The sequence below is a fragment of the Magallana gigas genome, chromosome 1, assembly GCF_963853765.1.
Source record: "Magallana gigas chromosome 1, xbMagGiga1.1, whole genome shotgun sequence".
NCBI lineage: Eukaryota > Metazoa > Mollusca > Bivalvia > Ostreida > Ostreidae > Magallana > Magallana gigas.
This window is the reverse complement of record NC_088853.1, coordinates 61,987,866-62,004,824: the sequence shown is the minus strand read 5'-3', so window position 1 is coordinate 62,004,824 and position 16,959 is coordinate 61,987,866. Positions and strand designations below refer to the sequence as shown.

Here is a 16,959-nt window from a genome sequence, read left to right as displayed (position 1 = left end):
ATCAGGCGCTCACTGGGGCATAACTCTACGTTTTAATAAAATTTCTTTAGTTCCCCAGCTGTCAGCAAAATCGCAACCGTTTCGCGTCACTTCTTTGAAATCTTTTATACAAACTTTATTATTGTCAAACCAACGACTCTCTTCAATGTCCACGTTTTGGGATTTTTCTCATCTTTTTTTCAATGCACTCCAGGCTATAATTTTCTATTTGCACAGTACTCCTTGACAATCCATAATGAAATGATTGTTTTTACAAAAATGAATAAACTAAAAATCTTTTTTTTTGCGCATGCTCATTATCTGGTATAGTAATCAACTGTATACTGAGTATGTTCCTATGCAAACTCTATACTGTTCTGAAAAGCCTCCTGTATATGGCCTCATGGAAAGTCCCCTCTATAAGGCCTCAATAGTAACTACGTCATTACCTCTATATGCAATCCTCCAATGAGAACACGACCTCTATAAATTTACTTTTCGAAAAATACCCTCTAGGAGACCCTAATAGTTACGTCATCGCCTAAACCTCCACCTCTATAAGGGCCTATATGCAGTAAGGGAAAAGAAAACAAGCTGACCCTAATACTTCCGGAAGATGAAGCAGTTCTTTGAGAAAAGAAATATTTGGGATTAACATCGCAGAAACTCTTCCAAACACCGTGTTTTTTTTACTGTTGCAAGTTGTTTGGGTTGAGGGGGGCATGACGAACATCATTCTTTGGAATGTAATCAGTTTCTTCTTGGTGAGGATAACCGAGATAAATTCATTGAATTTACGGGCAGGTCAGGAAAGACATTCAAGGGAGGACTAGCTCACAAGGAACTACATAACAAACAGATACGACACTACTGTCAACCTGGTAAGTCACCCCCAGCTGATGGTAGCAGTACTTCCTCATATAACATCTGCACGTTTATTTCATATCAGTGGATGAACTTGTTGACGTTGCAATTGTCAGTTTATGAGAAATGTTATGTTTAATTTTAAGTCACAAACGATTGTCTTTATTAAGAAAATGATTGTGCAAGTTAGAAATTAAAGGTTGAAATTACCTTGGTGTTCAATAACTTATTTACACACTCAGATTTTGTTGGCTCCGCCCATCGGTGTATCTCCAGTTATTGTACACTTTATTTACAAAGGCAAAACGCCACAGCCATGATACAAAATCAGACACTTCTTTCCGTTTGAATCTCGTGTCCACGTATTGTAAGGTTTAAAGTACTCTCTAGATATTACTACTATACTCGTGGAAATGTAAAATTTGTAATGTTTTCTCTTTTGTCTGAAACTAGTTTAAAACATTGAAAAGGAACAAAACAATATTAAGATGATAATAGCAGCGTACTGTTGTAAAGTATACAAACGGTGGCTGGAACAGAGGGTGCTCAGGTCTAGGGACGATACCTCCTGTGATTAGTCAAATGTACGTATATTCTAGGAATTTGAGACACTCAATATTCATTTGAAGATGAAGAGGATGTGAAAAAAACATTCAATCATATGGAGAGTAATTTATTTTAGCAATCTTAATTTAAAAAAAAGATTGTCAGGTTAGTTTCCAAACTGGCCTACTTTTTATTTCTCTTGCTGATGATATTTTTCCAAGGAAAACCAATGAAACAAATAAGCAAATCAATGTAACAATGATATATGTACAAAAAAAAAAATAAAAAAAAAAAAACCAAAACAAACAACAAAAATTATCAATGCTCCCTCGTTGCATCATTTTATATTAAACGTTTCGATGTTTTGTTTTATAGAACTTGATTGGTTTTCTACAGAATCACCACTTAGGGAGGGGAACAAAATGCTGACCCTCATAAAGGCCGACAAATTCCTCAACCCTGATGACAGAAAACAATCCCTGTTATCAGGGAACAGCAACATCATTGAAATCGCTGTGGAGGAACTGGAAATAGGGTAATTATTTAATAAAATATAATAAGACGGTCAAAAACACGTCAGAGTCACAAGGGATATTGTTTAGAGGCAATTCGAACGACAACAATGACGAACTGACAATAGATGGAGAAACTGAATCCAAAAAATCAGATGAGAATGCAGATCAATTGGTTAAAATGGCCTTTGGAAATTTGTAAGTCTCTCTCTCGCTCAACTTATAGACATCTTGTTTGCGAATTACTACTTGTAATAAAATGTTAGTATACCCCCCGCAAACAATTTTTTTTTGGGGGGGGGGGGGGTATATAGGAATCACCTTGTCCGTCTGTCTGTGCAATCGTGTCCGGTTCAAATCTTTCTTATGGGGAAACATTGGAGGTTCATACTTCACACAATGATTGCTTATGACCATACGGTGTGTCATGACTTTGACCCAAGGTCATTTGGGCAAGGTAAAGGTTGCTGGCAGAAAAAATACAAAATTCGTGTCCGGTCCATATCTTTCTTATGGAGAAATATAGGAAGTTCTTACTTCACACAAAGATTGCTTATGACCTAAGGGTGTGTCATGACATTGACCCAAGGTCATTCGGGCAAGGTCAAGGGCAGAAAAAATACAAAATTTGTGTCCGGTCCACATCTTATTTCTGGAATTATTGGAAGTTCTTACTCCACACAAAGATTGGTTATGACCTAAGGGTGTGTCATGATCTTGACCCAATGTCATTTGGGCAAGGTCAAGGTCACTGGCAGAAAAAGTGCAAAATTTGTGTCTCGTCCATATCTTTCTTATGGAGAAACAGTAGAAGTTCTTAATTCACACAAAGATTGCTTATGACCTAAGGATGTGTCATGACCTTGATCCAAGTTCATTTGGGCAGGGTCAAGGTCACTGGCAGAAAAGTGCAAAATTCGTGTCCGGTCATTATCTTTATTATGGAGAAGCATTGAATGTTCTTTCTTCACACAGATATTGCTCATGACCAACAGTTTAAAAAAAAGAGCAGTTGTTATATATAGAAAATGGACGGTGAAATAATTCATCCAATATTTTCTATAATTGGAAAAATACACGCATTATGATTTTAATCTTAGCGGGGGTATCAGTTGTGAGCTTGTTTACAGTACCTTAGCTGCTTAGTCCGATTTTATACCAAATTTTATGCACGCTTTTAAACGATGGTTATGCTAAGGATATGTATAATAATAGACATTGCAGTATTTTCCCCAGTCAATTAAGCCACATTTAAATGAAGAAAAATACGTACAAAATTTGCTAACAAAACAAACGACATTAAAGGGTACCGCGTTATTTCGCCTCATGTTAAATTCCACCCCTGACGATGATAAGGATGTGGTTGTATTACGACTTTGTCATCGCTTTGATTAAAGGTCAAAATGATCAGACAATTTACAAATAAACATGTGTACGTTTTGTTCGCTATTATTTCTGAAGTTTGCTTTCTTTACAATCGATGCACAGCATGCGGGTTGAATGACCCCAATCATTCGGGGGACGAAACCAAACGGTTTCTTTTTCTTAACATTCCCATTATGCATTTTTGTTTGTATTTTCGTTTGCCGAGAAAGAAATTATTATACCCCCGCTTTAAAAGAGAGGGGGTATACTATTTTACCCTTGTGTGTCTGTCTGTCTGTCCGTAACAAATATTTCTGTCGCATTTATCTCAGCAACTATTTATCGCAGATGCTTGAAATTTTTACACAGTGTTTCTTAAATCATGCCATATTGTGGGATATATTTTTGTACCAATCGGACGTCAAATTCCTGTTCAATCACGACTTTACTAATTTTTTAACCAAATTGTACCAATCGGACGTCAAATTCCTGTTAAATGACGACTTTACTTATTTTTTTTACCAAATAACCAAATTTTCAAACAAATTTTTGTCAAAGAATTTTCAGCAACTGTTTATCACAGATGCTTTAAATTTTTACACAGTCCTTAAATGTTAGGGGGAAAAAACTCAAATTTATGATTTAATACTATAAATTTCATATGCAGGAAAAAAGTCTCAAAGATTTGATTATGGAAAATAAAGGGAAAGAAGCAGCAGCATATCCCATGGGAAAATTGATTGTGGTTGTTGCCAAAGTTGGACACACTGCAAACTTCACTGGCAGCAGTGGAACGAAGGGAAGCATGTTGAACTTCAGCATAGCCGATAAAACAGATTGTATGCTGGCCACATTGAGTGACGAAAACCAGATGATGAAGATCAGAGAAGGCAAAACCATGCAGTTAAGAAATTTCCTTGTGAAAGGAAATAAGGTTGTCTTATTTACCCATTCAAAGATCATGTGTGCGCCTCATCTTAATCTGACGAAAGAGCAGACAGATAAAGCTGTGCTGCTCATAACACCAACTTCACCTTCCAAAACAATTAGAGAGGCTCTGGATATGCCCATAACGGGTATTATATCAGTACAGGGACAGGTTATTTGGGTAAGTACAACGTAATTTAGCTTATATTTTGGATATCTTCGGTCCTTTAACACATCAGGCCATGCAGGCAAATTGCACGTTAAGAGTGATATGATATTTTGACTTTAATGCTATTATTTATGTTAGAGTTGATGTTTATTTGTTTGTAATATTTGTGTATCCTCGCTTTAAAGCCTTACACACCATCTTTGTTGTTTTGCGTGTTATAGACATGATAGGAAAATGATCATCACAGATTTCCAATGGCAATGCAAACATAACGGGAAAAAGAAACTAATTATATATATTTGTTAATGGATTGTAATTTTCTTTGTTAGAATTTTATACTTTTCTTTCAGGATGAGGCAGTAAAACTTGTTCAAGTAGGCCACCAAGAAACCAAATTAAGAACTGTTAGCTTAAAAGAGCAGGGACACTCCATGGAGGTGACTCTGTGGAGAAACCTAGCAGAAACCGACTTAAAAGTTGGAGATTTCGTAGAAGTTACTCATTGCCTAGTGTCTGCACCCTCTGCGAGTTTACGCCGAACCAATTCACCTTCTGCTAGATTTAGCGATGGCAGTAAGAAATCAACAGTTTTTCCACTTACAGAAGAAAGTGAGTTACTTATAGAATACACTGTTTGTTAACAATAATGTTAAAAAAGGATTATTGATATATTAATTGCAGAATATTTATATATATTAAATGAATAATTATTTTTCTCCTAGAGTTCCAACGAAGGACAATTTTTTGGTTAACAGAAATCAGAGACCTGCTACAGTTGATACAACAGATGACTTAAATTTACTTGAGAACAACCTGGAAGACAAGGGCTTTAAAATGAGAATGGTATGTTTTATTTATATAAATATAAGAAAAATACTCAATCTTATTGTATTCTGTGTTATTAAAGAAGTGTTATTTTTTGCATTGTAGAAAAATCTTTTGATGTAAGTTGGGGGTTATGATGAAGCTGACTCTGTAAAGAAGTGTATGCAGAGGTTAAAAAAAATCATTTTTATTTTTCTCTTGGGGGAAGGGGAGGACTGGAATTCAATGCCATCTCAATTTTCATATATGATGTTTTCCTACTACATATGTCTATCAAATGCATTGATGGCTAAAATTAATGTTCGAGGAAAAAATGTTTTTGAATTAATGTGTGTGATGGTTCGCTCTATGAGGATACAGCGCCAGCGAATTCTCTCCAACACTCCATTCACTATGAACCGATAAGCGATGATGAGGATTGGTTGTCAATTAACTCAGAAATGTAAAGAAAACTTTTGGCTTCAACAAACAGGGAAAAGATGGACGCTATGGTGGACAAGATACTGGAGTGTGCGAGCCCAGAGTCCATGATTCCATTGAAGAATGACCACAATGTTAACGTCGCTGAAGATGACGACTCTGAGTGCTCCGTTGATCCGGATCCAGCGATAATTCCGCCGACATCGAGGACTGTTACGGAAACAGTTACATAAAGATGACCAACAGTTATTTTAAAGATGACGAAAAGGGCCGTAACATATAATGACAGCATAACAGAAGTTGTGCGAGAGACTAAACTTTCTCATTCAGACACTATTCCCGCAGAAGATCTTGATGTTTTCAAATTCACCACCGACGTCCTAAGCGAAATTCCAGAACATTTTCAAAATTGAACAATTGAAACAGATGCTACATATATTGTACATGCAAATTGTAAATACTTTGAATTAAAGAATGTATAGCCATGAATAATGTTTAAATAAAATGTTTTTTTTATGTTGAGTTTTTATTGAACTGGTAAAATCTAAATTTTATTCATTGTTTTGTTTTATACATAGCCTACCAGTTTCAATAGTTTAATTTTGTTTGATTGTTTATTATTGCCATTATTACATGTGTCTGTTATTACTGAATAATGTAACATGACTACTTGTTGTTTGCACACGACTATGCCTTGTAATGCTTTTTAATCTTTAATTATGTACAGTAAAAATATTGTTTATCTTATGTCTAGTCATGTGACGTGTGGGTTATATTATATTTCATTTAGTTTAAATATACATATATTTTTTTTTGATCGGAGTCAAAACTTAAGTGGGGGAGAGTTGTAGGAAATTAATTCTTAGTACTGATTAATATTCAAATTGTAAAGTGTTTTCTAATATCAATTTCTCATTTATCGTAAGCCTTATCATCATGCCAGAACCCTAATTAGCTTTTCATTATATCGATAAAAAATTAAATACCTGAACCGTTATAATTATATAATATTATGTATTGAATCCCCGCACTGAGGAGGTAGATTATTCACTCCCCCCACTATGGGGGCACTGTTTACTATAAAAGTAGGTAAATTAGCAATAGCAGTGGTCAGTGTAGTAGAAGTAGTAGAGCAGTGTAATACTTGTCACACACTGGTTTTCACCGTCGTGACTAATTGTTTGAGGAAATTAGCTCAAGGATTAACCTGTGTCTAATTGCAATGACCTTGCTTCCACAGCACCTGATTGCATCAAAATAAAATCCGTAAATTTAAGTAAAAACTGTCTTTATTGAATTGCCGCAAGATGGAAAGTGTTATAAAGAAAATGAATGAAATACACAAATAATAAAAGCATATTATAAAATCAAAGAGATAACAAAAGTTCCGAAACACAATTAAAACTGATAAACAATAGCCATCAAAAGAAATCAAAACAAGATCAAGCACACGGCTGACCTATACAATGTTTCCTTTGTAATAACATGATAGATCGAAAATAAGTTATCGAAAGAATAAAATAATTACTAAGATTTTAACATGTTTTAGAATTTAGCGGATAAAATTTCTATTTTCGTTTTGTATACGTTAACTTGTTTATCTCCTCGCACAGAAGAGTTCTATCTAGCAAGGCGCGGTAAAGTTTAAATGGCCGGAAAGTTAAATATTTTAAAGTAGAAATTAATACGCAATAAGTATAATTAAAAGTGTAGAATAAAAAGATTAGAAAGTTATTTTATTAAGGCGGGCAATTTTTAGCGAATAACAATTTAACATTGAAGTCATGAAAGAAATCAAAAAACTATTTAATTACTTGGATTAAGGTATTAAAAACTATTTCAAAAATATCCTTAATTTAAAATTAAGTAATAAAAACCTTAAATGAAATTCAGCTTAAATAATAAAAAGAATAAAATAGTAATTTCAAGCTTACCTGAATGAATCAAAATAAAATCCGTAAATAAGTATAATCTAAAGTGTAGAATAAAAAGATTAGAAAGTTATTTTAATAAGGCGGGCAATTTTTAGCGAATAACAATTTAACATTGAAGTCATGAAAGAAATCAAAAAACTATTTAATTAATTGGATTAAGATATTAAAAACTATTTCAAAAATATCCTTAATTTAAAATTAAGTAATAAAAACCTTAAATGAAATTCAGCTTAAATAATTAAAAGAATAAAATAGTAATTTCAAGCTTACCTGAATGAATCAAAATAAAATCCGTCTTTATTGAATTGCCGCAAGATGGAAAGTGACTTTGTTAAAGTCACTTACCATTGCGGTCAATCTACGGACTTCAATTTTGACCAATCAGGTAACTTGTTTTAAAAACGTTTACGCCCAATTTCGGCAAAATTTCTTTGATGATTGAGACTATTAGCTGAGCCAAAGAAGGTGTTATAACAAGTACTCGTATTTCCGCTGAGAAGGCCTGTAACAAAGACAGGATTAACTCGAAGTCTAAACAAAGTAAATAAGTTTTTATATGAGGCCGAAATGAAATAAATAATTTTAATTATGTGGAATTTCTAAGTGTCAAGCCAAAAGCGCAAAGGGATTTACCTCCAAAGGAACCGAAATCAGAATGTTTTTTTAGTATCTAACAGCTGGGAATGTCATCCTAAGTTTACAAAAGATGTGCGAATGAAATTAGCTAACAATATGTACCTGTAGCAGTAGATAACGAATAGATTTGGATTTATACATATATGATGTTCTTACGTGGATTTTTTCTTGTGTGAATTGTGTGGATTGTTTTTATGTGATGTAAAGTAAGTAGTTGAGAAGTAAAAAAATTAGTAAACTCTTTCAATTACTTTTCCATACAAGGACTTCATACATTCATTCGGACCAAAGTTAAATGAGTTGTAACTCGGCAATGTTCAGTCCGCACGCTCGGCGGAGAACTGCTCTACATCTTGTATTCTTTCTTGATGTATATGTAACGTACTCAGTTTTGTGGTATTTATATAGTGCTATGAAGAAATTTTAACTTTCATCCTTTTTTAAATACTTTGTCGTAAATTCTTATGACGAATAACTTGAGGTCGAGCTATCAAATCATACTTGAATCAGTAGAAGGTATGTCATTCTTGAAGTAATTCGCACATAAGAGGAAATTAATTTGTCACTCTATTTACCTATTTAATTACATTATGTTTCATTAGCAGATGCTCTGGAAAATATATGTTCACAATTCTTGTAATACATATATGCAAGTTAAACTTATATGTACAATATATATTTAAAATGATATCAGATCCATTCCCCCTTGGTGCCCCGAAAAAAAAGCAGCATAAATACGCTTTCTCCAGATGACTTAATACTACACAGATGTAGTAGGTTATTTCGAAGTCATCGTCTGTTTTCCTCAAATTATGTTATACAAGGGAAATATAAATGAATGTAAATTTATTTCAACAAAAAAATGATCACTTTGTGTTTCACCTTCCATTTCATTGAAATCTGTATCGAAAACTACAAAAGGAATAGACATGTTTTTACTCATTAATAGTTTTCTGCCTCAAACCGAGAGTTTTCTCTTGATAAACCATAATTTTTGGCACATATATAAGGCAAGATTGTGTTGTCTTGTTTTGGATTACCAATCAGTTATTGTAACAAATTGTTGTCAAAAAACATGTCATTAACTTCCTTCTTTTGTAAAATATGCAGTAAAACGCCTCATAATAAGGGAGGTAAATCAGGTAAACTATCCGTATGATAAACATTACTTGTTTATGATACTTGCCTTAATATTGTGAGAACTGGCTAATCTTTGTCATTTCAAATTAATGAACAACTGGGAAACGCACCCATTGAAAGGCCAAGTTAGATGGGATGGGAATTTTCATGCTTTTAATTTTGCAAATCTTCACTGATTGATTGAACTTACACCAGTTACAGGTCTATTTGTTCATTTCTGCCAGCTTCCATTCGTTTTTTAAGGCGTCGAGCTAATGCTCGAGAGCCTTCTAGCGATCGTCTGGATTGGCAATCGTCCAAATTCATGCACTGCACCGCCTTTTAAATGCGCATAAGAAATAAGTACCTTAAAGTATTAAACGTATTTGATTTATGAAACTATAAATTGTGTACAAAAAAACAACTTTGTCCACCTGGTTATTGACAATTCATTGCATAAGTATAAATTTGCTTAATCAAGAAATGGCGGATGAATACAATCAGGTGTAAAAATTCACTAAATATTATATTAGTTTATCGCTTACATTTTAATTGGAGAGCGTGCCCGATAGAAATAAAATTTGCGATGTAAATTTATTTGTTATCGGGCACGGTCTCCAAAATAAATGTAAGCGATTAACGTATCTAGTGATTTTGTTGATAAAAATAAACACGATAATGTAGTTGGTCTGGTCGAGCATTTTAGATAGCACGTGTTGTGGATTTGTTTGTAAACAACCGTACCATAGGGAATCTTGTTTCAAACGGGAATTGAAATAAATAAAAGTATGTTTTGTTATTATAATAGGAATATACTGTTAATGTATTCAAATCATGAACTTGTGAAAATTGTTTAAAAAAAAAAAATTATTTTTGAACTTTGAAATTTCTTCGAATTTTGTAACCATAATGAGTTATTGAATTGTAAAAGCACCAATACCTATTTTATAAGAAAATAAACTTATTTTTGTTTTTAAAGCAGCACAAAACATAATTCATATACTTCTCTATTCTATGTCAAAAATTTTTTGAAATACGAAGTCACTATTAAATTAACAGAAATTCAAGTTATTGATATCATTCAAAATAAAATAAAATGTCTGTTCGACGCCTTTGTGGCCGTTCCGGCCTTTGATTTATAGTTCTTTAAACCCACAGGATTCTCAAAAAGAGGAAAGTGCTGCTGAACCCTCGATATCAATATCCCCATGCGAATTTCTTGCATGTGGGTCAAAAATGGAATATTTTTCGTAGTTTCGACAAAAAATAGCGATATATGAGTCCTATATCCGAAGCACAAAAGTCTGGTTTTGTTTCTCATCAGCGCAGATGTGACAAATTTATCGATGAATGAGGAAAATGCAAATCTCATTCAGATCCCAACACTAGCCAATACATTGCTAGGACCATTTTTTTTTGGCAATTCGTCGATGTCTATTTTGATTTAGCTCTTCGGAATGGCCAACCTATTTTTCGGAGAGCATTCAAACCAAGACAGAGGCAGAATGGCAGCAGCTAAATCGGAATCCCAGTCATTTACCGATTTAAGGATAATATTATTAGTATAAAAACCTAACCTTAAAATAGTGTACAGTGTAAAATATGTATACACAAAGCACTATTAATATGACTAGAACAAGGTAATGAATTTTGTATGCTTAAGTGTTCTATTTATTACATGTAAACACTAAAAATAAGACTAGATTTAAAAAATGGCACATATTGTAGTAAGATATCATATTTTTAAAATAATAATTAAAAACAATTTTGCATATCAATGTGCAAATGTTAAATTGGTAATCAAGATTAAAAACAAGAGGCCCATGGGCCACATCGCTCACCTGAGGAACAATAGGTATGATAAAATCAGCTTAATGGAGTCATAATACAAACTATCTGGACAATGTACAATAATACATGTAGATCCTGTATAAATAAAATCCATTTTCCCCTGGATATTCTTATGTTTATAATCATTAGTCCCCTTTCTGACAGGATGATTTTATAGTCATGTCATATGTTGAGTATTGCAGTTCTCAAAAAGATCCTTAACAATAGTTTATACATCGGATATAAACGTACATCAAACTCTGAACCTTCTCGTGAGGCCAAAGAATTGTCCTGGGGCCAAAGTCTTAATAATTATAAAGAATCATCTGGCTGATTAGTTTCTGAGAAGATTTTTAAAGATTTACCCTATATATTCCTTTGTTAAACTTTGACCCCCCATTGTGGCCCCACCCTACCCCTGAGGATCATGATTTTCACAACCTTGAATCTACACAACCTGAGGATGCTTTCACACAAGTTTCAGCTTTCCTGGCTGATTAGTTTTTGAGAAGAAGATTTTTAAATATTTACTCTGTTTATTCCTATGTAAAATATCGACCTCCCATTGTGGCCCAAACCTATCCCCAGGGGTCATGATTTTCACAAATTTGAATCTACACTTCTTGAGGATGCTTCCACACAAGTGCCAGCTTTCCTGGCTAATTAGTTTCTGAGAAGAAGATTTTTAAAGATTTACTCTATATAATCATATGTTAAACTTCGATCCCCCATTGTGGCCCCAACCTACCCCCAGGGGTTATTATTTTCACAACTTTGAATCTACACTACCTGAGGATGCTTCCACACAAGTGTCAGCTTTGTCGGCTGATTAGTTTCTGAGAAGAAGATTTTTAAAGATTTACTGTATATATTCATATGTTAAACTTCGATCCCCCATTGTGGCCCCACCCTACCCCCGGGGGTAATGATTTTCACAACTTTGAATTTACACTACCTGAGGATGCATCCACACAAGTGTCAGATTTTCTGGCTGATTTGTTTCTGAGAAGCAGATTTTTAAAGATATACTGTATATATTCCTATGTAAAACTTCGATCCCCCATTGTGGCCCCACCCTACCCCAGGGGGTCATGATTTTCATAACTATGAATCTACACTACCTGAGGATGCATCCACACAAGTGTCAGCTTTCCTGGCTGATTAGTTTCTGAGAAGAAGATTTTTAAAGATATACTGTATATATTCCTATGTAAAACTTCCAACCCCCCCAACCCCCATTGTGGCCCCACCCTCAGGTGAGCTAAAAAGATTAAGTTTACAATACAATAAGTTGTTAAAGTTGGTTTCTGGAAGAACAGACTTTGAACATTTTCTTAATAAATATTGACAATTTTTTTACTTTTTTAATCTTTAGTTTTTAAGATCTGTGTACAAACATAGAATTGTGAGCAAATCTTTGTATCTTGCTTATAATTCGAAGCTTAACACTCAAATATGGTTAGTAAATAGAAATTGTAAACAATTAAACACAAGAAACATGCACTATAACAAATAAAGAACACAATTTATTTTTTCGAAATGAATCATATATATATACATGTATATACCTACATATTTCCGTCAGCGATATCAAAAGAAAATGCCGAATTACCGATAGAAGGAATTGTATTTCAGTACCCCTACATCAGATTTTGCTTAATTTGCGCAGGTAAACAGTTAACTGTTTGATTTACCGAAGTATCTGTTTGAATTGATACGTAAAAATCACGAAATACCTGTAGACGATAGTTTCCAGGTTTAAAAGCGTAAATAATGAAAACGAAACGAAAATCCGAACAAGCTAACACCAACACACTTGTTTGATCCTTGTTGGAACAATTAGAAAATTAATCAATAAACAATAAAAACAGAGGGAAATGCACTTTAGTACGTTGTTAATGCATCAGATTTAATCATTTTCGCAGGTAAACATTTACCGAAGTCTATGTTCCAAATACAAGGCGATTGTTTCCCAAGTTAAAAAGCAAAATGAAACGAAAAAATGAAAACAAACTAAAACCAACATCACAAGTGAAAATGACAACGCCTTGAAATATTTAACCTCAATTTACTTCACAATAATCGGCACCAAGGTTATTTCCATGTTTCATAGATTATATTCGCATGTGAACTGTTGCACAACAAACTGCCAGCTTCAAACAAAGAACCTCGTTTTCGAGATGCGGTAGACTGGCGATGCCTGTCATAAGACCAGTCTATCGCAATGAATTGCCAGTCTACGATATATGGAATAACGAGCCATTCTTTATAAGTATTTTCGCAATTATCTCAAATTTGGAACAGAAATCGCCTATAATTTTTGCAATTTATATTTTCCTTTCCCTAAGGATGATTTATGCTAAATTACGTTAAGATTAACTCGGTAGTTCTTGAGAAGAAGATTTTTAAAAATGCACCCCCCTTTTTCTACAGTTTCAAGGTTTTCTCCGCTTTGAATACAGATCGGACTTTTATTTCTGCAATTTATATTCGCCCTCCCATAAGGATGCTTTGTGCCAAATTTGGTTGAAATTGGATAAGCGGTTTTAGAGAAGAAGTTCAAAATGTAAAAAGTTTACAGACGGACAGACGGACAGACGGACAGACGGACAGACAGACGGACGGACAGACGGACGACGGACAAAATGTGATCAGAATAGCTCACTTGAGCTTTCAGCTCAGGTGAGCTAAAAACATAATAAAAGTCAATTTAACATAATGACACCTGATGTTTCGCCTAGTTTTTACAAATTAGTCACGTCCTTCGTCTTATTTAAAAAAACACATCACCATGTATAATTATATACATTTTTTAAACTTAAGTAAAACAAAAATAAAAAAAATTGAGTCTGTAAAAAATGCTCCTGTAAAATGCCCCCACCACCCCCTTCCCAAAAAAACTTAGTTATGAAAATTATTTAATCTTTTTTCTTTTGTGTCATTGCTCTCGTTACCCTTCTATTTTCATTTCCAAAGGTTGACATTTCGCAATGTTCTGCATAATATGGCTTAAAAGAAGCTGCTGCAGTAACCGTTGAAACATCAAACAGAGATATCTCTGAGCTTGTACTGGTTGAAAACAATGAGGGTGTATACAAAAGTGATGACATGTCAATACTTAAAGGTGGCGAAGGTGTGTGTAAATAGGGGAAATTGGAAGTGGTGATGGAGAAGGTAGTGGTGATGACAGTCTTTTTAGTGTTGTGGGCTTTTTTCTTCTTATGATGATGATGTAGATGCTAATGATGATAAGAAAACAAATTAAAGTTTCGTTATCATAGTCTTGGTAATTGGTTCCAAATATAATTCATTTTCTGATAATGATGCAATAGATGCATAATCATTACTTAAAGATGAATCAGAAAAACTTTCATCTATGTCAATATTGTTTGATTCATAAGACTTCAAAATAAATGTTTCTTTATAAACACCAGCCATATTTATGGTTCTTTGTCTAGTTTCAAACTGATTTTTTTTGGAATAAATAATGAATTTATATATGACTATTGGAAGAATCAAAACAAGTAAAAATAGAAAGTAAAGGTAATTTAAATTCATATGATAAATATTTGATTGCAAATTACCTAATATGAGTGTGGTAGAACTAGGGGAAACATCAGGTTGTGTTAAACCAGTAGAGGAGAGGTGGGTAGAATTACTTTGTCTACCTGTAGACCTCATCCCCTCCTCTACTGGTGCTGTCTGGACAGCGACGGACTCTGGTTGAGGGGTACCCTCTACTGGTGCAGTCTGGACGGCGACAGACTCTGGTTGGGGGGTACCCTCTCCTGGTGCTGTCTGGACGGTGATGGACTCTGGTTGGGGGGTATCCTCTACTGGTGCTGTCTGGACGGTGATGGACTCTGGTTGGGGGTACCCTCTACTGGTGCTGTCTGGACGGCGACGGACTCTGGTTGGGGGGTACCCTCTACTGGTGCTGTCTGGACGGCGACGGACTCTGGTTGGGGGGTACCCTCTACTGGTGCTGTCTGGATGGTGACGGACTCTGGTTGGGGGGTACCCTCTACTGGTGCTGTCTGGACGGTGATGAACTCTGGTTTGGGGGTATCCTCTAACGTTGCTGTCTGGACGGTGAGGGACTCTGGTTGGGGGGTATCCTCTACTGGTGCTGTCTGGATCGTGACGGACTCTGGTTGGAGGGTACCCTCTACTGGTGCTGTCTGGACGGTTACAGACTCTGGTTGGAGGGTACCCTCACCGGCGACAACCTGCGTCGTGATGGGCTCTGGCTGGAGGGTACCCTCCCTGGTGACAACCTGCGTCGTAAGGGACTCTGGTTGGAGGGTACCCTCCCCGGTGACAGTCTGCGTCATGTTGGACTCTAGCTTGGGGGTACCATCCCCGGAGGTGGCCTTTGTTCTGGTTGTTGTTGATCCTAGAAAAAAGACAATGTTTTAATATTTTTCTGCATAATAATAATAATTAATAAAAATAATTAATATATTCTGCAGTAAATTTCAAAAAGTAAAGCTCATATATTTGGTTAGGTGTATGAAAATCATGGTGAGAGTGTTTTTTAGAAATTTGGCCCCCGCTTGTGCACCGTATTGTTACCAAAAAATCGATGAAATTCGAATGGTATTTCTGTTTGAAAAATATGTAGGTATTTTTATGACAAAACACACAAAGGTATTCTCTTCTTTATATATCAACTTTCTTATGTTTATTCCTTTTCCCCCTTTTTTATGCAATGCGTCAACTAAAAAAATGTGACCTCGTGCTCCGTAAATTAAATCGCTGGGTATGACACTTTGACAGGTAGCCGTCGTCTGCAATCCGATCTCTTAGTGGGAAAATCAGTGGATCGTGAGCTAAGTACATCTAACACCTTCCACAATCTAACTAGTATTTTTTTTTCCATCAAAGCCATCATACTAAATATACAAAATTTTAAGTGTCGGAATGACAATCCACATTTCATCCACCTACCATCTTCTTCGGAAGATGCGCACTCAATAAAGTTCAATAGGTGAAAAATGATGACGTAGCATGCGAAATTATTCCGAAATGGCCATCCACCCTTCTCAATTATATATTTTTTCTTATAAACTAGCATATGTTTTTTTATTTATAATAATTTCTGTTATTTTAGATTTTTATTCGTTTCTTTTTTAAGCAATTACAAACTCGTAACTCCATCCCCCTTTCATACTTTCTTTTTACATAAAAAAACATAACTTTGAATAAATATTGTTAAAAATATACCTGGACATGGCATCCTTGTATAGACTGTGGAGCTCTGCTGGTGGACAATTAGTTTCTCTGAAGCAAATATTCTGTGGGTAGCGCGACCGCTGTCCACAATCGTGTTGTCCGCCACCCCGCATAGAGAAATACAGGAACATGGATCCCTCTTTAAGGCGCAATCAAACCCACGAGCGGTTTCCCGACAACAACGGTTCACATTATTACACTGTTGGGCCGACAGTCCAACAATTCCGAACAGGAGAAAAACAGCAAATGACATTTTTACTATTCAACACGTATTAAAAGATACTCGGTGTGAAATGAAGACAAAGTGCGGTACTGATAAAAGTTTTACCTTTACTTATATAAGGTAAAAATGTTATCAGTACCGCACTTTGTCTCATAACATTAGAGGGTCAAAAAAGGTAATAGAAAATCGGGTGTAGCAATTAGTTCTATAATTGAAGTACTCCCAAAGTTTCAAAACTTGAAAAGAGCTGACCTATACATGATGACACAAAATGTGCCTTTGAGTTCATTGCATTAAGGGAAGTGTAGTAAATCCGTGTTAAAATGAATTGAATCAGCACAGTTATTTGTCAACAGAAATCACTAATAAAAAAAA

General features: G+C 34.9%; 2 protein-coding genes across 2 annotated transcripts; one reads left to right on the top strand and one right to left on the bottom strand.

Moving 5' to 3' along the window:
• Positions 1 to 3,941: 3,941 nt before the first annotated feature.
• LOC109621151 (uncharacterized) lies at positions 3,942 to 5,291 on the top strand. Its single transcript, XM_066080088.1, has 3 exons — positions 3,942 to 4,374; positions 4,713 to 4,971; positions 5,085 to 5,291. The coding sequence occupies exons 1-3, from the start codon at positions 3,958 to 3,960 to the stop codon at positions 5,156 to 5,158; spliced, it is 750 nt and encodes a 249-aa protein (XP_065936160.1). The 5' UTR covers positions 3,942 to 3,957; the 3' UTR covers positions 5,159 to 5,291.
• A 9,668-nt stretch (positions 5,292 to 14,959) lies between these two features.
• LOC136276139 (platelet glycoprotein Ib alpha chain-like) lies at positions 14,960 to 16,614 on the bottom strand. The gene is made up of 2 exons (XM_066087228.1): positions 16,353 to 16,614; positions 14,960 to 15,522 (listed from the first exon to the last, which is right to left on the bottom strand). Exons 1-2 carry the CDS (start codon positions 16,612 to 16,614, stop codon positions 14,960 to 14,962), a joined length of 825 nt encoding a protein of 274 aa, XP_065943300.1.
• Positions 16,615 to 16,959: the final 345 nt, after the last annotated feature.

Excerpts from the sequence above, each read along its gene's own strand:
- LOC109621151 (XM_066080088.1), top strand. The coding sequence starts at position 3,958 with ATGGAAAATAAAGGGAAAGAAGCAGCAGCATATCCCATGGGAAAATTG. Across the intron at positions 4,375-4,712 it reads TACAGGGACAGGTTATTTGG|GATGAGGCAGTAAAACTTGT; the intron begins GTAAGTACAACG and ends CTTTTCTTTCAG. Across the intron at positions 4,972-5,084 it reads TTTTCCACTTACAGAAGAAA|AGTTCCAACGAAGGACAATT; the intron begins GTGAGTTACTTA and ends TTTTTCTCCTAG.
- LOC136276139 (XM_066087228.1), bottom strand. The coding sequence starts at position 16,614 with ATGTCATTTGCTGTTTTTCTCCTGTTCGGAATTGTTGGACTGTCGGCC. Across the intron at positions 15,523-16,352 it reads TACAAGGATGCCATGTCCAG|GATCAACAACAACCAGAACA; the intron begins GTATATTTTTAA and ends TCTTTTTTCTAG.